This window comes from Drosophila simulans, chromosome 3R (assembly GCF_016746395.2).
Source record: "Drosophila simulans strain w501 chromosome 3R, Prin_Dsim_3.1, whole genome shotgun sequence".
Taxonomy (NCBI): domain Eukaryota; kingdom Metazoa; phylum Arthropoda; class Insecta; order Diptera; family Drosophilidae; genus Drosophila; species Drosophila simulans.
Genome location: NC_052523.2, coordinates 12,454,577 through 12,473,949, shown reverse-complemented (window position 1 = coordinate 12,473,949; position 19,373 = coordinate 12,454,577). Strand labels below are relative to the sequence as shown.

The 19,373-nt window shown below is 41.4% G+C and overlaps 2 protein-coding genes across 2 annotated transcripts in view; one reads left to right on the top strand and one right to left on the bottom strand.

Moving 5' to 3' along the window:
* Positions 1–19,373, top strand: part of LOC6728177 — a 50,696-nt gene that overhangs the window by 1,807 nt on the left and 29,516 nt on the right. Inside the window, exons 2-3 of the mRNA XM_016175273.3 lie at positions 4,857–4,875; positions 18,755–18,826. The gene's annotated coding sequence lies outside the window, so the exon portion shown is untranslated. The remainder of the gene's footprint in view (positions 1–4,856; positions 4,876–18,754; positions 18,827–19,373) is intronic.
* Positions 501–1,315, bottom strand: LOC6728180 (ubiquitin-conjugating enzyme E2 G1). Its single transcript, XM_016176772.3, has 2 exons — positions 1,161–1,315; positions 501–1,098 (listed from the first exon to the last, which is right to left on the bottom strand). The coding sequence occupies exon 2, from the start codon at positions 1,087–1,089 to the stop codon at positions 583–585; it is 507 nt and encodes a 168-aa protein (XP_016034812.1). The 5' UTR covers positions 1,090–1,098; positions 1,161–1,315; the 3' UTR covers positions 501–582.

Here is a 19,373-nt window from a genome sequence, read left to right as displayed (position 1 = left end):
CAACATTGGCAATTTGTTGTTCCTGCACTGGAAAAAAAGCGGTGCTCAAGGAACGTGGTTAAAGTTAACATTTTAAAAGCCAATTCACTTGATTAATATTTAATATTTTAAATATCGTATTTAAAGTGAAAAGAAATGCTGATCCCCTTCGCTGGAATTTGGCTCAGTGCATGTGTAAATTTTTGTCGCCATGTGAAGACCATAAAAAAGCGGCCAAGTGGCCAGCTGCCTCAGCTTTCCTCTGGAAGCCACAGAGCAACCACAGAGAACGGCCATAACTGTGTCAGTGTGCAACTAGAAGAGGTCTAAGCCTATTAAGCACACTGGCTTAAGATCGGCCTATGCCAGGAGGTAATACCCGTAGCTCCGAAAGCGATTAAGTGTAATTAATGCCGACAGGTGTCGCTGAATTGGCGCAAGCTCAAAGAGATTGCAATGCCCTAATTGGAGGCTCCAATTAGGAGATATTCTCCCCACCTTCGACACTTCAAAGTGCGAGATTTCCACTAGTTGGTCTCTTTATTCACGTGATTAGCATGTGTGCCGTTTCTGATCATCATGTCACTGCCCAGTCTATCCGGTCTACTCCACCTCCTCCTGGCTCCGGCGGACGGACCTGGTGACCTTGCGCTTGAACTCCGCATAATTCTCGCGGTACTCCTTGGCCGCATCCACATTGGCGGCCGACTCATCATTGGGATCGGTGAGCATGGAGATCACGGAAAGAAGGATCGTCTCCACGGTGTGAACCGGTAGCCAGCGCTCCTCGGCCTTCTCGTAGCCCCACTTATCGTCACCCGGTTCGTGGAGGATCGAGATGCAAACGTCGCCGGCCTTGTCGATATTGGGATGCCAGATTTCGGTGATGAACTTCATCTTGGGCGGGCGCAGTGGGTACTCCTTCGGGAAGATCAGGTGTGCCTTAAAGACGCCGCCCTCGTACAGCGTATCCGGGGGACCGATGATCACCACCTCCCATTTGAAGATGTCCGAGTCGCTGACCAGACCGGCGGAGAAGCCCTCGACGGGATGGCGTTGTAACTCGGAGAGCTGGCGATTGAGCAGTAGCGATGCTTGCAGTTCGGACATGTCACTGGACTGGGGGGGAATAACCACCATGAGTGGGCTAAGCCATTAAGTACTATCACATTCGTACTTACTGGAATTTTGTTCAATTATTTCGAGTCACTTTCTGGTTTACTTCTACGGAGGCTGAACTACGCTCAATGCGACCTGTCAGCTTGCCGAGAGAAAACTCAAGCTGCGACTACTTCGATCTATAATCACGATCATGGTTTATCATGGTATAAACAATGTAAGTTCTTAGCTATAACTGAAAGGGATTCCTTAGACATTTCTAAGATAAAAAGCCTAAGAGCCACAAAAGATCAATTCCCTTTGGAATGTCTGGCTGCAATCCCTTTGAATGGCAATGTATAGAAACTATCTCCATAGAAATCATCTTGAAAGCGACTTGAAAGTTTCCATTATAAGCTCTTTTGGCTGCTGGTCTGTGGAATGGGTCCAAGGAAAGTCCGAGTCCCTCTTTCCTTTCATTTCCCAGCACTTTCCTGCAATTACTTGGCCGTTGCTAATGCTACTGGTGCCACTCAATTTTCCTTTAATGTTTTCTTTGCCCGTGCTGGCTGAATGGAAATTATGATGGCCGCCACATTGTAGCCGCTTGGTTTTGGCCTTTCGTAATTGCGCACAAATGTTGGCCCAGAGCTTTTTCCTTTTATTTTTTTTTTTTTTTGCTGGCCTGCAACTTCGACCACGACATGTGGCTGCCCCATCGAGTGCTTTTTTTTTTTTGCCAATTGCATACGACTCCGGCATTTGGAAATCCGCAACTTTAGCTGACATCCGACTATCTGGGCAACTGAAATTATGTTGCCGCAAATGTGTGAATCGTTAATGTCTCGATGCTGCCAGCTGGGGCATTTTGTGGTCTTGGTCTCTTGCCACTGCCGGTTTTTCAAGTTTTCCATGCAGCGCAGAGTTTTCGCACAAAAATTCCTTTCCTATTTTTTCCGAAGCATTATTATTGTTGTAATAACATTTACTTAGCATCGGTGCAAAAACGCAACAATAAAATCATGTGCAGTTCCTTTAGGAAAACGCAGTTGGACTCGAAATTTGCCAAATTATCCAGCACATGCCAAATGGAAAGGGGGGCGGAGGTTTTAAAACATGTTTGGCCAGAACACAGACACATAACACCGACAGCTGCTGCTCGGCCGGTTCCTCCAGCTCTTTCCATATCTCCATATTCATCCGACTCTGCCCATTTAAGTGCCACATGTCGTAGACGGTCTTCTTTGCTTCTTGTAGATCCCGCAGGGAAAGCGATATGACAGCGAGAGCCGGGAAACTCACACGTGCCACAGCGAAACTCGATTTTCCATTCTCTACACTCGAGCGAAAAACGCCCACTACAATTTAGATTAGTTGGCGCTGGGAAATTGAGTGCTAAGCATCTCATCAGATAATCAAATTAAATTAATAGTTGAATAAATGTCAATCTGAGATTTGTTTATCTGGGTCACATTTTTGCAAATAAAAAAAACGATTGTTTAAATTATGACTGATATATTTATTATATTCATCAGAATGGAAAAATTATAATTGATATGCAAATTTATACTTCGTTTATTGTCTGTTTAATGAACCATAAATTGGCATTTATACATTTTTTCTAAAGAGCTGACAATAAAGTTTTTATGAAGATGAAAAGGTCTCGTTTCTAGTCCTAAAAAAAACATTTGTGATGTTTTATAATATTTACTTTGGGAACTGGCATTCTCATTCAATGTAATTTTAAAATGATTTTTGCTACATATATTTTTCCAGTGCATATAGGACGTGACATAACTATATATGGTAGTGTTCTGTAGAAGATTTCTAGGTAAAGGTTTTTAATAGGACATGTGTGCTAACTGTGGCAAGAGCACTGAATAAGGAATGATCGCTAATGTTACAAACCCACCCCCAATTGATTTCCGTGTAGGAAAAGTGTCGCGCTCGTGCTCATTGCTAAAGTGATAAAGTGACTTCGCCTCGGCGGCTTTTCCGCCGTTTTCGGCTGACTTTGTTGAATTGATTTCCAATATTCATTAAGACGCCCACACGCAAACACCACGAGTTCGTTGCCATGGCATTTGATTGGAAAGTTGGACGGGGGATGTCCATTAAAATGGGGGTGTCTAAGTTCATCTGTTCAGTTTGTTTTCTTTTTTTTTTTTTTAGAGGGCGTGGTGGCGGTTGCATGTGACAATTGCATTTCCGGCATCACCAGCATACTTCCACTCCTCAATATTCCCTGAAACTGCCTCCCTTTGCTCAAACAATTTTAGGCTTCCAGAGTTCTTTTAGTTTTTTGGGTTTGGCCCGCAGCACCTGCTCTCTCCTGGCTGCGTGCCTCAAATTGCTGGCTCATGTTGCGTCCATCAAACAGCTGACGGCGTCGATCAATTGAAATGGCTTTTTCCCCGTTTTCCCATCGCCCTATAATGTTGCATGTGATGACTTCCTGGACCTAATGACGGGGCAACCTGCTGATGAATTGTCTCTCAAGTTGATCATAAAATATATTAATAGCTGCTTCAGCAGACAAGCAATATCATAAAATAGGCAACCACAATGGATTGGATACAATCTCTTTTATTTGTGATTAACATATCAAGAAAAATAAATTATAAATTAAAGTTTAAAAGAAGTACCTTGAGTGTGATTTTAACTAAGACTACATTCTAATTAAAATAAACTCCTCGAAGCTTAAGGACTTGATTTAAGCCTGCAGCAAGACACGTTTAAATGAATACAAATGTGCACCATAAAAACATGTCATTGAGCCACATAGCCAAGCAGTGCAAAAACATCACCTCTCTCTGCGATTCTCATAAATTCAAGTTAAGTGAGTGACCAACTGGATTTTAGTGCTTTATTGGCGCTCTGAGTTATGCACTCCCATTTTTGTTGCCCCCGGCACACAATTTCCAATTGCATGCAGAAATATGAGGAGGAATTGCTTTGCTCGGAATACAGGCCATTATATTGTTCCGCATAGAGGGAGCAAAACAATGCTTAAGAGAGAACTCAATAAATTGCAGAAAAGCGAAAAGTGGAAAGAACGCAAAATAAACAAGAAAAAACGAAAATAAATAGAAAGAAAAACAAGCTTTCCACTTGCAGTTTTAATGTGTTCTGTGCGTTGTTCCTCGTTTTATAATTGAGTTGGCAGTTGCAGCCAAAGTTGGAGTTGCAGCCGTGCACTCATCGCCGCCCGAAACCCATCCACATTTTCCCACCCAACCGAAGGATGGCCCCTTTTCCCAGTTTTCCCCTTGGATGTGGGATGTTGGCACCGGGATTCGGGCACGTTGGTGCTCGTTCGTGTGCACTGAATGCGAAAAACTTCTGCACACTTTTCGACCGAAACGCGATATTATATTATGCATATTTCTCATATTTTTATTATTATTATTATTTTCACAACACTCGGCCCAGTCCGGGGACTTACCTTTGTGCGCTGCATTGAAATTGAGGCACAAACTCAAACTGAAACCATTATGCTCGGGGATCTGGTGCACTGCTGCCAGACAAAAACCGCCATCCTTGCGGTGGGTTTCCGTAATGAGCGTTTCCGTCAAAGCCTTTTCCTCGTCCATACACTTGGAGAAAATGGGTGTGAATTAATTTCGGTGTGCAATTTAATCGTGTCACAAATTGCAATGTAGTTTATGATGATTTATTTGCATTTATTACTATACTTTTATATTTCATATATATATTGTATTTATATTTTCTAATTTCTTAGTTTCTATATCTAATTGTTTCTTTTCTTTTACTTTCAGACTTTTGCCTGATATTACGGTGAGTTTTAAAAAATCCCTAAGCTATTAAAATATGTTATAGCCCTATTTCGAGTGCATTAGTCAATCGTGCCGCATTTAAAAGGGCATTTTCTTTCCATCACCACATGCCGGGCTTTAAACTGGATTGCCTCTATATAATTGCTCAATTTCTTGCTTCATTAACGGGTTTTTTCTTTTGCATTTGGTCAGTAATTTGTCGGACCCAATGCGAGATCACTCAGGAAGCCAGAAACTCTTAATTTGTCCGAACATAAACGTTTGCCCCATACTTACATCCATATATCATTTTCCTATAACCAACCGAGAACGCATAAAGTGTAAAGTGTGAAGCGTTATGCGTACGACTGTTACATAACTCACTCACTTATGAGCAAAAGTGTGCTACTGGGGCCTGAAATCGGGAAATCTGTGTAGCCCCTTCTGCCAGATGAACCGTTAGACAGTGCCGATGGCGCCCAACAAAGTTCATTTACTCCGCCAAGAAAATTCAATGGAAAGCAAGGGGAAAAAGAGTTGAAAAAGCCCGAGCAACATTATTTGTAGTTTTTATTTCTTTTATATTTTTTGTATTCGTACTCATCTTTTTTTTTTTTTTTGTTTTTGCTAGACCATTACGTTTTTAAAAGCTTTGCTTTTGCTGGTCGCCAGTTCTGCTTTTCCGGGTGACGAAAGGGGGGTAGGGGGCTAGACTAGGGCTAGAAGCGGGAAAAAAATCCAAGCTTGGCCTGAAAAAGTGCTTATTAAATTTAATGACAGCACGTTTGCTTGCGAAAAGCGATTCGACGTTTTTGTGTTTTTTTGTTGTTGACTTTTTTTTTAATTTGGCTTTTTCCAACCTTTTGGTTATATAGCTTTTTTGAGTAGTTTTTTATTTCGCATTTGGTTTATTGGGGGCTGTGGCTCATTGAGAGCACTGTGGCCATAACAGCACAGTCTTTAAGTTTAATTATGTGGCTGGGGTCTTCTTGGCCTGAACTCCATAAAAGGGTCATAATAGTTATACGGTTTCAATTGAAATGGTAACAAATTTCATTGCTCGTACGCCAAACGAAAGTTATCTTTGATTAATTCATTATTTCCGGTTTTCTTTAAAGATGCAAGTGCTACACTGTTTTTTTAAACGACAAAATTAGAGTGTACTAAAAAGAGAAAATAAATAGAATTATATTTCTTGGAATGCTGTAATCGGATAAAATACTTGAACCAGTTTTTTGATGTTTTTGTGTTCGTTATGGTTGAAAGTTTAATTATTAATAAAAATATTAAATTCATGAAGTAAGCTATCTAAATACTTAATTATGCTATTGTGCGCTAGTAAGTCTTTGCTATTAGATTATAGCTAACTTAACTTTCCAATTAGCCCTGATTTGAGCCCAGTTAACAACCCAGCAATCAGTTTCTTTCTCCACATCGCGGTGGATTTCCTTTGCGACCAGTCACATTTTTATCCGATCCTGTCGTGATTTCCGCCAAACCCCTTTGGCCAACTGTCGCCTAAGATTTCTCACAATTATGACCAACAAGCTGGCATAAATTTATGACTGGCAGTCAGTCAGTTTGGCATTTGCAATAAACAGGCAGTGAAAGTATTTTTTAATTAAATGCCCCAAAGGGGGACTTCAATGAGCGCCATGAACCTGCAGGTTATGAGGCGGTAATTTGCAATTTCCCCGTGAAAAGACCTGGCTTATTATTCAACTGGTTTCTTGGTATGTGGAGTGTGGAGCTGGGGTTTGGTTTACCTGCTCGTTGAACTTCAAAATGTGCGGGAAAAAAGTGAAATTTGCACTTTGTGGCCAAGTTAATGAACTGCGCGAAAATCTCGACAGGAAGCAAGTTTGTAACATTAGCACAGTTCCCCCATCTTGAACGAAAACTATGCTAATTTCTCGGCTGCTGCCGCGGGGGACTTATGAAATGAATTCATTTTCTTTTCAATCAAAATTAAAAACAAAAGACATGCGGAAGGGTCGGGACTGGGTTGCGTGTCGAGGCGTTGGCCACAACTGTTGACTGTTTTATTCACACAATTACAGCCGGCGAATTTGCATTCGTTTCCTTCGCCCACATTCACCTGTTCAGTTTTACCTGCCACGCTCCACTGATTTTTGCTTCGCGGGAGCCGCTTCACTTGTTAACAATTAAAAGACAAACCCTTGACTTTGGTCTAGACTCTGGAGACTTGTGCCTTGGGTCTTTTGCAGTTCGCCCACTGACCTGGGGTCCATCTAATTAGCTTTCCTTTGACAAAGCCATCGCTTTCTTACGTTTGAATTAGCATTTTCTTACGAAATGCTTGATTCCAAGCTGGCTCCCTATATAAATAATTCAAAACTGACCCGCGGCTTTCTTTTCATTTCATTTCATTTGGCCTCTTTGGTCTTCGTTTTGTTTTTCTCCATTTGTTGTTTTCCATGTGACGCAGCAGCAGCAACAGCTGAATGTATTTGGGCCCTGTGGGAACGTCTCGAAGAAGTCATAAAACTAACAGTTGAGCGGAAATTAACACAGATACTCCATAGGCCAGCCGGAGAAGAGTCCTCCAGCTCTGAAGAAACAAACAATCGGGTCTCAATGGAATGGCATTACCTTGCGATTGAGATGTAGATGGTTGATTCCGAGATAGCCGGTTGGACAGGTGAACCCAGAGCGGATTATGTCGGTGGTGGTCTAAATAGCCCTCGGATGACGTTGCACAAACCAGGTAATATGGTGGTATCATTAGTCTACAGTTAGTATTTGATACGAAAGTGGGTATCTGGCATTCTCGATGGCAGTTAAGTTGCGGATTGGGCACACGGTTCATTGTCAACGCACTCGACGGAGGCTTTCTATTCTGGAGAGATCTTTCTGGGGGATAAGATCCCTTCTCAATAACAAATTGACACGGTTGAGGCGACTTCCTCTGCTGCCCAACTGCACTTGGATTAATTAATGTAAAGGAAATCCACAAGATCTTATCACAGTAACCTGCATTTCCTGCCAGGCACTGAAATAAAACTAAGGTATCTTTCTTACTGTCATTAAAGATAACAAAATTCTAAGCAAGTGTGTACATACTTTGTTACCTTAAACCTTATAGGGGATTGAGTATGATTTTCTCCGTGTGTGGTCTCGTCTTCTTGGTTGCTTGGCCATTGTTAGCTGTTCCATTTCGCATCTCTGAACTTGTTGAAAGCGAGTAAAATGTGCCAATTTTGCTATATATATACACATATCTTTTATATGCTTGTAACGCAAGAATCGGAGAGTGGAAGTCACAGGCTCGTCCATACATGGCCACTTCATCACGCAGCGTTGGCCAAGCGTGCTGTTTGTTGCTCCTCCGGCCGAATGCAACTGAGCGTCGCCAGCCGGCGGCTTTAGAGGCACACCGCTCCTTTCAGGCAGCTCCCCCTTGGGAAGTGTCCCCCAATCCCCTTTCACTTGCCCTTCGGCTGTTGGCTGCATCTATTGTTCTGGCCGCTCGTGCTTGTACTAGATTTATGCACTCCGACTGTATCGCCATTTCCCCCGCGAACAGTTTCGATTTCAATTTAAAGCGGATGCTCGCTTTAATTGCACGCCTGGCGAGTTATAATTCATATGTATATAAGTATATAGTACATGGATAAGTGCACTGCTGCATTGAGACGTTTCGGGTTGCAATGAATGCGCCTGGGTGGCAGTGAACTTGCCGATCAAGTGGGTGTAATCCATACATTCGGGGCGTCGAATGCTATAGGAGCAATCAACGGATAATTGGCTAAATTGTTTTTAAAGTAGCTGGATTAAGGTCACTTTTAGAATCAGCTCATTTTACTAAATTGTTATCATTAAAAGAAAGGATATAATCAAATTGATTTATAAATACCTCTGTTTTATTTGATTTCAATCTTTAAATTTAATATAATCTAATAGAAATCCTTCTCTTTATTGACCTTAAAAGTGGAAAGGGAGTTGCATGACATGGCCAAGATGGAATTTCATCTCACTTTTCGCTGCAGTTCAGTGGCCGTTGCACTTGACATACAGCCACTGTCAATGCGACTAAAAGTGCAACTGGAATGGTCATTGAAATTGCAACTGCAATTGCAATTGCAACTGCAACTGCCAATGAAATTGATTGTGGCTGGCCGATCGAAGGGGTTGGCTAGATGGCTGGATAGATGGATGAATGGATGGATGGATGGCTGGATGGATGGCAATTGCGACTTACTCACTTTCACTGATCGAAAGCGTGAAGGCAAAGTTTAATTGAATCTGCAGCTGCCTCGCCGCTGACAGCGAACAATGATTGGTAGCATTCAGTGGTCGTGGCCCATACCAACTTTCAAACCTGGCCATTTGAAAGTTATTGGCCACAAGTGCGCACACACATGGCGCCCCCTGCAGATACATACTATATATGTACATATAGGTGTACTTACTTTCAACCGAAAGAAACTCCAAGTAAACTGAACGTGTCAGCAAGTCGGGCCGAGGTTTCAGGCTACAGTAAAACTTTTGGCCCGGCTCTTTGCAGTTAAGTTGCGACAAAATCAATAGGTGGAACTTTTAGAGGGGCGCGGGGAGAAAATGCGGCTTTGCGACCGAATGGAAAATGGGGGGCGTGGCCCAATGGTGCAATTTGTTATATTCAGGCGTCGCCTTAAATTGGGTCACCGAAAATGTTCAATTATTCGAGTGAAATGCAGTCTGTAGGGAACACTCCGCCCATTTTTTTTTGGTTTTTTTTTTGTGATTTTTTAGGGCAGCCAGCCTGATTTTGGGCTCACGCAAAACTGGTTTTAAAGTTGATGCAAGTATGATTTTGCTGGCTCATTGCCACAATGCGGTCTCGATTTATATACTTTATGCGAAAAGTTGGCCTTTGCTGAATTTGTCACGCACTCTAAAAAGGAGCAGAACTTCATAAATTTTCCTTTATGGAATTGTTAATAAAATCTAAAGAATTGTATGCATGTTATATCAAAAAAACCATTCCATTACTTCATATTTAAGTTATAAATCCAATTAGCATTAAAATAGATAAATAATACAATATTTTGACACTTGCTGCGACTGACAATAATTTAATGGATAATTTCCCATTTCGTGGAAACCAAATCTATGATGCAATTTAATCTGTCTTGCATTCGAGCAAAGAAAGCGATTTGATGCTCGCAGCGCATTTGATCTTCGTTGCATGGGTAATAAAAATTTCCCCTCCATTTTGCTGGCCATATTTTTATGAGTTTTACAACAAGTTTATAAGCTCAAAACCCTTCGGCACACATGGGGAAAGGGGGAAATGTGCGTGTGTTTGCGCTGTGACTTTCCATTTGCAGAGATTTCCACATTTCACATTTTCGGATTTGAGATTTCAATATGTGTAAACGTCGTTTATACCAAATGCGCCATGAATAAAATTCGTCTCGTTTCGTTTCGATTCGATTCCGATGGTCGTTGGCAGCGGTGGTGGGGTCGAGTATCCAAATGGGATTTCATTTATTATGACCAGAAGGGGCTCCACTCCAGACTCCAGTAGGGGCAGTTTTAGGTGAGAGTGCCATTCACTCGGAAATTCCAGCCGCGGGCCATGGTAAATCAGTTGCCGTTGCGTTGGCCAAACATTGCACAAAATCTATGCAGTTGCACGAACGCGGCTCAGAAGCTGATCGATTTCGCTCCCAGTTTTATTACACTCGGCGAAAAAGCTAGCTATCTTGAATGTAATTCTATTATCTATTCTCTTATGTAATCTGAATATATTTATCGCAATCAATTAGGAAGCTAGCAGGTCTTGCAAAATGCTTTCCACAAAAGGAAGTTAAAGTTAAAGACTAAAGTTAAATAATAATATAATTAAATATTGAAACCTTTATAATCTTTTATAATATGTATAGTTTTTGGATGTAAACCAGAATTTATTTCCATTTTATAACAAATTAATCTATTTTAATATATTCATTTCATAAAAGACTATTAAAGATCTCTATGGAATGCTATTTAGTTTTCTTTCTGTTATACCCCCCAAATTATTTCCAGTGTTGTGCCACACCTCTGCCTGTGGCACCAAATGGGTGATTTGGGGGCGTGGCACTCTGAGCAAACTGTAACATTTGTGGCTGGCCTCGGGACTGACCGGTCGCACATAAAGTGGCAAAGGGCGCGTTTTCCGTCGCACTCGATTTGGATTTCGATTTTGATGGCAATGGCTGGGCTAAATGTTTGCAACACACGCTGCGGCGTTGGTCGACTGTCCAGTTCAAATGGACCAAAGTGGGGCATATTTATTGGCTAAACTAGTGCAGCTGATTATTAAGTTGCTCGACCGACATAATTTGGTTGATTTATTCGACTAAATGGAATCAATTTGCTGTCGCATTTCAAATATTGGGTTTCGGTTATCGCGCATGGCCCACATTTCGAATCGACAACATACTGATAAGCGCATCACGATGTTGCAACTTTGACACAAATGCTTTGTTGCTGCCACTAAGCAGACACTCCCGCAGATGTTGCAGTTGCAGTTCGCAGTCGGCCGCACTGGCAATTTGCTGTCAAATTGTCGCAAATTCTTACAAGCGCCGCTCATTAAAATTACCCAAATGCCAGCGCCAATTGCCGGAGCAGTGGAAAATGGGAGATGGAAACGGAAAACGGCATCGCATGACAAATGGCAGCGACGAGCTCCACAGACAAGTGCCTCCTAGAGATGCACTGAAAGAAATGAGTTTAGACATCTCAGGACTTATAGCTATTTAAAATTGAAAATATATTTGGTATAAAGCATTCTCAATCAACTCATAGTTAATGAAGTATAACTATATATATCTACAACGCATTTAAAGGAAGTTTATTATTTTTTAAATTAATTACTAAGTTTTTGAAAGTCATAGTATTTTTTCGAGTACTTCAGCTGGCGAATCCCTGCGCAAAACTGAGACGATTTGGCAATGCAATTTTCGCCGGCCAGCTGCAAAGTCCGTAGAATTGGCTTCCTCGTGTTGGCCCCTCAACAAATTTGTCGCTGGCATTTGCAACGTAATTTTCGGTGACTTGAAGGCAGCTGATAAGCGAGCTACTTTTCCGCCGATTTCCGACTGACTGACTGGCAAAGAAACTGAGACTGAGACTGAAACCGAGACAGACTCGAAGTCTCAGATACTTTTGAGCACCACCTAGATAAAGTGCAGAAAGTGCTGATGGCCAGTGGTATTACTTTACCATTATTGGGTGCTCTCAACAATGTAATACAAAGCGCGGACAAAATGTGCTGATCGAGCGGCAAATTAACTGATGAAGCGTGGCTTGAAAAAAGTAACGGAATTGCGGGCTTTATTACACAGGTGAGCTGAAGATCGAAGAACCACCATGGCCAAATGCTGCGACAGCAAAATTGCGCAGCAAAAAAAAAGATACAAGCACGATCACCTCAATTCGTTCGATCATTTGAGAGCTTAGGTCTGCGAGACTCCAGTACACTTGTACTTCTTGTGCCATAAACTTGTGCACCTGCACAGCCAATGGATTGCGCAAGAGCTGATCAAACTCTGGTCCACCATCGCTGCCCACTCCAGTCTCTCTTTTTTCCCAGATATTGTAGATGGATCGTGGCCAGGTTGTCAACGGATCGTTTAAGTCTGGTCTGGTCTGGTTTACTTTTGCCATTGCCTCGCGCACAAAATGTCATTCATTCAGCTCATTGAAATGGAAAGCTGAAAAATTAACATTGCACACGGACGCTGCTGGGTAACTGAAAATAAAAATAATACATAAATAATCTAAACTCAAAAACACACAAAAAACCAATTGGAAATGGAAAACAACTGATGCAGAGAGGCAGCTGAACTAAGTTCTTTGGAAGAGTTGAGTACCCTACAAAAGTGCTGATTCTAAAAGAATATGATTATATGATTATGATTATTATTATGAGAAAATCTACAGTTTTTTGATATATACAGTAAAACAATATTATCAGCGTTTTAAAAGTTGTTTGGTTGGGACTCAATAATTTAATTTAACTTTTACAGACAGCAACAAATACATAGGTAGTTAATACTTATAATTTGTTACTTAATTTTTATAAAAAATAATTCTAAAGTATATACCCCTATATATCCCACATACTCACTATATGTATGTATATGTATCTAGCAGATACGTTCTAAACGGCTGTTCATTTGGCATTCTACGTACTACGTACATACGTACTTGCCAAGTTGCCGGCATTTGGCGAGTGTTACGCGACTTTGAGCGCTCTAATTGTCCGCTTGTTCACTCGTGTGTCCGTTCGACCAACACACGCTGCAGTAGAACACAAAAAAAAAATCTAAAAAAAACGTCTGGCTAAAATCCGCAGCAGAACTGGCAAGTAAAATACAGAAAAAAATATACTATAACAGAAAACACACACTGCGACATGCAACGCTGCACAGACGGTGAACATTTTGCTGAAAAGCTGAAAAAAAATAATAACGAAACGAATGAAAACAAAACAGAACAACAATGAACAAAATGTACAGTGCAGATAATTTGGCATTAAGTGGAGTGGAAATGCGTAGGAAAATATGATATAATCGAGTGGTGAACACATATGGGCGTGCATGCATGGCCGGGCAAATGGAACCGCTTTGCATTCAAGATCAAGTTCAAGTTGCGAGCGATGATTATCGCGGCTTGTTGAAGTTTACCGATTTTCCGGTAGTCAGATATGCCTGATGGGAAACTGGCAATTGGCGTTTTCACAAACACCGAACACCGAACAACACCAACCGCAAAAACCTTGGAAAATTAGCAAAACGAAGGAGAAAAATCACCTTTTGACCCACTTTAAGGAGCCATCAATGGTTGGTAAGCATAATGAGGCACATGATGTTGCAGTTGCCGGTTGATTGATGTGGAAAAAGGCGAATGAAATCAATCCGAAGGCATGGTGTAATGAGGATGTACTTGCAGATACCATCTGCCAGTTGCAAGTTGCCAGAAGATAGCAAAACCAAAGCCCAGCGGCTGTCTTTGGGTGAAAATCAACGGATTCAACGGAACGAACGGAAGTCGGCGGCAATTTGTGAACGCAAATCATGTTGTTGCATACAAAGTTAGCTGCTGCCGATGGCTGGGCACAAATGTCAAATGCGAAAAGCAGATGCCAGCGGTTTGGATTTATTTTTCTCCTAGTTTTTGCGGCCACTTTAACAGCATGAACGTGACTTTTGCATTAACGGGCTTTAAATCGGGACTGAGATTGCAACTTTAAGTTGCAGTTGCATTTGCCGACTTTTAAGTGTGTCAGCTTTCTGCCTGAGAGCAGCGGCAACAAGGTGCAGCAGCATTTCACGCACACTTGCGCCGCACACTCAGCGGCACAGATACACACTCACACTGGCGCACACACTTAATTATGCATTAGGCTGCTGCTGCTGCTGCTGCTGCAGTTGCTGCATTGACAGCGACACTTTTCCAGGAAAAACGATGAAGGGAAGGGTCAACGAACCCGGCGGAATGACAGAGGTTAATGAATACCCCTGGGTTAGCACTAAACGAGATTATGACGGCGGGGAAAACTACTGAATAGTTGAAATATGTCCTTAGAGAACGCATTTCTGACATAGTAACAGCTTAGAAAGCATTTCTAAAATTTATACCGAATAAACATTTTAACTAAGGATTTTCCCCAGATTACTTCTGCTATTGATACTAATCAAGCTTAATGCTTTTGATATTAATAAAGCTTAATGCATTTCGTCTATTTATGCAACCAATCCCACTTTTCACCTCATACTGTTCAAACACGAAATGGTCTACCATAGAAATTACCACATATGTATATATATCACCCAAAGCTGGCAAAGATCAATAGTCTTGTTTAGATTTAGCACACTGCTGCTCTGAAATTTATTAATTTCTAAACCAAGACACAAGTGCAAATACTGCTTTTCAATTCGATAATTTGCCCAAGGCATTATCTTGTTGGTTATAATTTACCCAAAGGCAGGCCATAAACTGGCCACATGGGGGAAACCCGATTGTTGGCCAGCTGTTTTGGCCAAATTGAACTATGTACCTGGCCTGGCCGAAACGCCGCACAAGTGCGATAATTTAAATCAGCTTACCGCCTGTCCGGGCATAGCACTCTCCATTAAATCAGACTCCATTGTTTACGACAATCAATTGCCGCCTCAAGATGCCCAGCTCCACGGAGGATGCATGTATGTGCTCCTCCTGTTGGCCAAACTGTCAAAGGTGGTCGCAGTAATTGGCGAAATACGTTGCCCGTTTGCCGTTCAATGGAGCGTGCAGTTACTCCGCTGGCTGGCTGGCTAACTGGCTGGCTGGGTGCACACTTCGATGGGTTTTAGGTTCAGCAAAGGGGTTGGCCAAAGGGGCCACCAGCCATTTCCATGGCTTACCCCACGCATATGGCCATTGTGTAGATTTCAATTGAAGGTACTGCCACGCAGAAACGCGACCAAATCGATGTTGCCTCCATGTTGCTGTCGTTTTTCTGACCACTGACTAATGGCTTAATGTGTGCATCAGAGAACTGCAAGGGTGGCATTTTTTACCACTCGACTCACACCCAACAATTTTGTGTGCGGGTGCTACCCGCCACGCACATCGCGGGTACTTACAAACACACAGTATACATCTGCACATGTTGACAAGACACCCCGTTGTGCCCGCACCCGAATCAATACGGTGACCTGCGTCGCGGGTGCCGATCATACTCGGCACCCATAACGGAGGGTAGAGAAGACAAACAGTCAGAAAAAGACAAATGCCTAAAAAGGGATGAGTGACAAAAACACTTGTAGGTTTACCGTTAAACACATGGGTGTTTCCAAAAATACTCGGGTGTTTCTAAAAATACTCGGGTGATAGTCTCTATCAGTCTATCTACTCTTGTAGATAGTCGAGTCACAGACAAGATGCGTAACTCCATACGTTTTACACTCCATACGTTTACACACTATTCTTTCGGCGTGGCTCTAGACTTTGTCGAATACTTTGTAAAATATGCCCTTCATCTTATTATTATATTTTATTATAATTATATATATTATATTATATTTTATTAAATTATATATTATTAATATATATATATATGTAATTTAATTCTTATATAATATATATATATATATATATATATATAAATATTTATATATTATATTATATATTATTATATATTATATATATTATTAACGTTTTTATTATTTAAATGTAAATTATAGTAAAAATAATAGTAATAGTAATAATGCTAGTAGCCGAATCTATGTAGCCGAATCTAATGTCACAAAATTCATTTCAAAAATGAATTTATGCAAGAATATTTGTCATTAGAGTATTCAGCTAGCGACTTGTATTTTTCACAAGTAAGGCAATGATTCGAAACGGGTGGCACCCGACATGAGCACGAAATTTTTCTTGGGTATTCCCTTTTACCCTTCATTTCTTATACCCGTCGCGCTTCCACCCATACAAATTTTAGGCGTACAAAAAATGACCTGCGGCCGATCGTTGACTGTGCGTCCACTCACCCATACGGCTCTTGCGCAGCAGGCCTCGGGTGGTTTTTTTACTCGTAACAAAAACACAACGTTGGTAAAACACCCGAATATTTTCTGTTGCCGCAAGTAGGGTGTCAAAAAAGACAGGGTGCCTAGAGACCGAGTGTTTATCGGGTGGACGTAGAGTGCCAGTGGCGGGCTGCAGTTCTCTGGTGTGCATGTGCCGCTCTGCCTATGTTGTTCCTCTGTGGCTATGTGTGTGTGTAGCTTTCTGTCTGTGTGTGCGTGATGCATGGCAGCTGTGCGCAAATTTATATTGCCTACTTTTCGGGGCGCGTGAGTTTCGCAAGTGCAATTGATTTTGTTTTGCTTTCAAGCTGCCCACACGTCCAGCATTGTCTCCAACTCTCGAATGTAACAGCTCTACAGCACTGGAAAAAATACATGAGCATGCCTTAATAATATATTATTAATTCGCAAAAAAATGGGAAGATTTTATATATTAAACTTTTTAAAACAAATTAAATAACTTCCCTTTCAATTGATATTTTAATTTTTGTAAAAGAAGAGTGGTATCTATGTTTCTAAATTTTCGTCGAGTGTAATGAATCCACACGCCTAGATGCGCACCAAAGGAGGAAGGGAGACAGCGTGAGTTGAGAGAGTGCGACGGAAGACAGTGAATCCCCGCCGCACAAGCCGCCTTGTTTATTGAATTTGGGCGCTTTTGTGTGAGAGTGACAACGACGGGCGTCCTGCAATTGAGGATGTAATTTTTGCATGTCTCCGGCATTAAATTCTGCACTGCCCCCGCTCCCCGTGATCCCCGTCCTCGTTCCGGTGTCCTTTCGTCCTTTCTGGCACTGCGTGCGTGTGTGTGTGTGCTCCTGGGCAATTAGGGCTATGACATTCCGCTCTAAATCTCCTGCACACTTTGCTAATTGTTTCCAATTCCACAAACACACATCCAAATAGTGGACCCACAGATAGTCGTCGACAAGTAATTGCAACTGAAGTCTGACCCCCGGCAAATTGGCTGTGAAAGCTCAGGCGGAATGGCTTCAATTATAATTGTTAAATTGCATGCTATGCTTTGATTCCTGCCTTTTATTAATTTGACTTTGACCCAATTCGCCTGACGAATTGCTAATTCCGTTGGGCAAAACTCATTTCCTAAGCCACATTTGATTTGCATTCGTTTTGAATAAAAGCTGCCCTTAACTACACTTTTCCCTTCAATTTGGCCATTTCAGTGCAGTGTCCGTGCTTCTAAAAGGTAAATGCATTTTTATAGCCAACGACTCTGGGATTCATTTTCATTCACTCGTATTCGGTTGCTAAGTCAATTTGAATTTTTACACTGCAGGAGAAAGATTGGCATTGATTTTGTATGGGAATTTCTTAGTGAAAAAACCACAAAACAATTCATATCTTAAATACTTAAATTAGGGGACTTGAACTATTAAAAATGTATATTTTCGCAATTTAAATGGTTTTTACTTTGTTTAATTGACTATTGCTAGACACGACTTTTTCGACACAATGTGAGAGAATATTACTGCTATTTTCAATAGATTTCATTCAAAACATTTCTTTCGGTGCATGTAAAATAAATCTAACCGATTCGAAGTGAACCGATTCAACTGAACTCCGTTCGATTCGAAATACGACTGACTGGAAGTCCACGTTTTTTGTCCGCACGTGACCTGTGTGAGTGAGGGTCTACCCCTTCACATCTGTGATGTTTTACAATTCATCGCTACCGAACCCTAATCTGAAATTTCTACCTTTTGTAGTTCACTACGGACATTGCTAGATCCACTCCGCTTCTTTCTACCTGTTACATACTTTTCAACGAACCGAGTATACCCCTCCACTCTGCATGTAACGGGTATACAAAGTTGATGCAAATTTTAAGAAATTTGAGAAGATTTTCTTCTTATAAGGTGAAGGAAAAACGATTAATACATAATATTTAAAAGCTTAAAATTGTGCTATTTTGTGATGAATCCGCAGGATATGCCAATGCTAAAATCATCACTAGTTTTCATACAAACTAAGCTGTGATTATTTACTCAAGATGAGAACTAGACGTTGATTAAGTGCTGAAAACCCAATAAATGGAACTGCAGGGCTTTCTTCGTTTCCAATGCCAGTTAAGTCGGCACTTTCCACTCTTTCACCCACATGCACGTTTCACTTGGCATTCTGCGTGCAGCGATTTGTGTGTTAGTGGGAATCGACTGACTTCTCCTGTTTGTCGCTTGCCTTTTGTTATAGGCTTTTAATTGACATATGCGTTTTCTACACGATTTTTCAGTAGTTTGCTACGGCTGCTCCCCATCAAAGCAAACCAAAGCTGCATACTAATGGGCATCTTCTGATTTCGAATTCTCTTTGCAGCTACCAATGACGACGACGACGAAAACAACAACTTCCTGAGTCTATTGGCCAACACATCGGCTAACCCCAGAGGTGAGTTATTAGCCAGAGTAAGTGTTAGAGTTGGAGTTAGACTAGGTTCGGTTAATTGGCCTCGCATGCGTCTCGATGATAATTAGAGCCGACAGGTCCAGACGTCTTGGATTATTGGCATTAGCACCGATTTTATGACCTCGCACGCGCTCAAAAAGCTGCAAAAATAGTCCCATGACCATCCGATGGGTATACTTTGTATCTGTCCATAACTCATTTCTATGCTGTCGGAGTTTTCCCACTGTATTTTTCGGGCTAAATTAGAAATAAAAGCTTCACCTTTGCTGATGCTTTTTGCATAAACACAAGACGACCAAAAAGTGGTATGGGGGTTCAGGAGGTTTCCATTTTTGTGGCATGTGGGAGCCATGTGAGCTGGGGATAAGCTTTCACTCGAAGTGGTTGGAGTGCTTTCGTGTTTTTTTGCTACGAGTCCGTTGCATTTGTGGCAAAAATAAATAAAGAAAACAATACTGGGATATGTAATCAGAATAGAAGGAAAGCTCAGCTCAGAATTAACTCAAAATAACTTACTTTTTACCTGTTT

Coding starts and splice junctions, on each gene's coding strand:
- LOC6728180 (XM_016176772.3), bottom strand. CDS start 1,089: ATGTCCGAACTGCAAGCATCGCTACTGCTCAATCGCCAGCTCTCCGAG.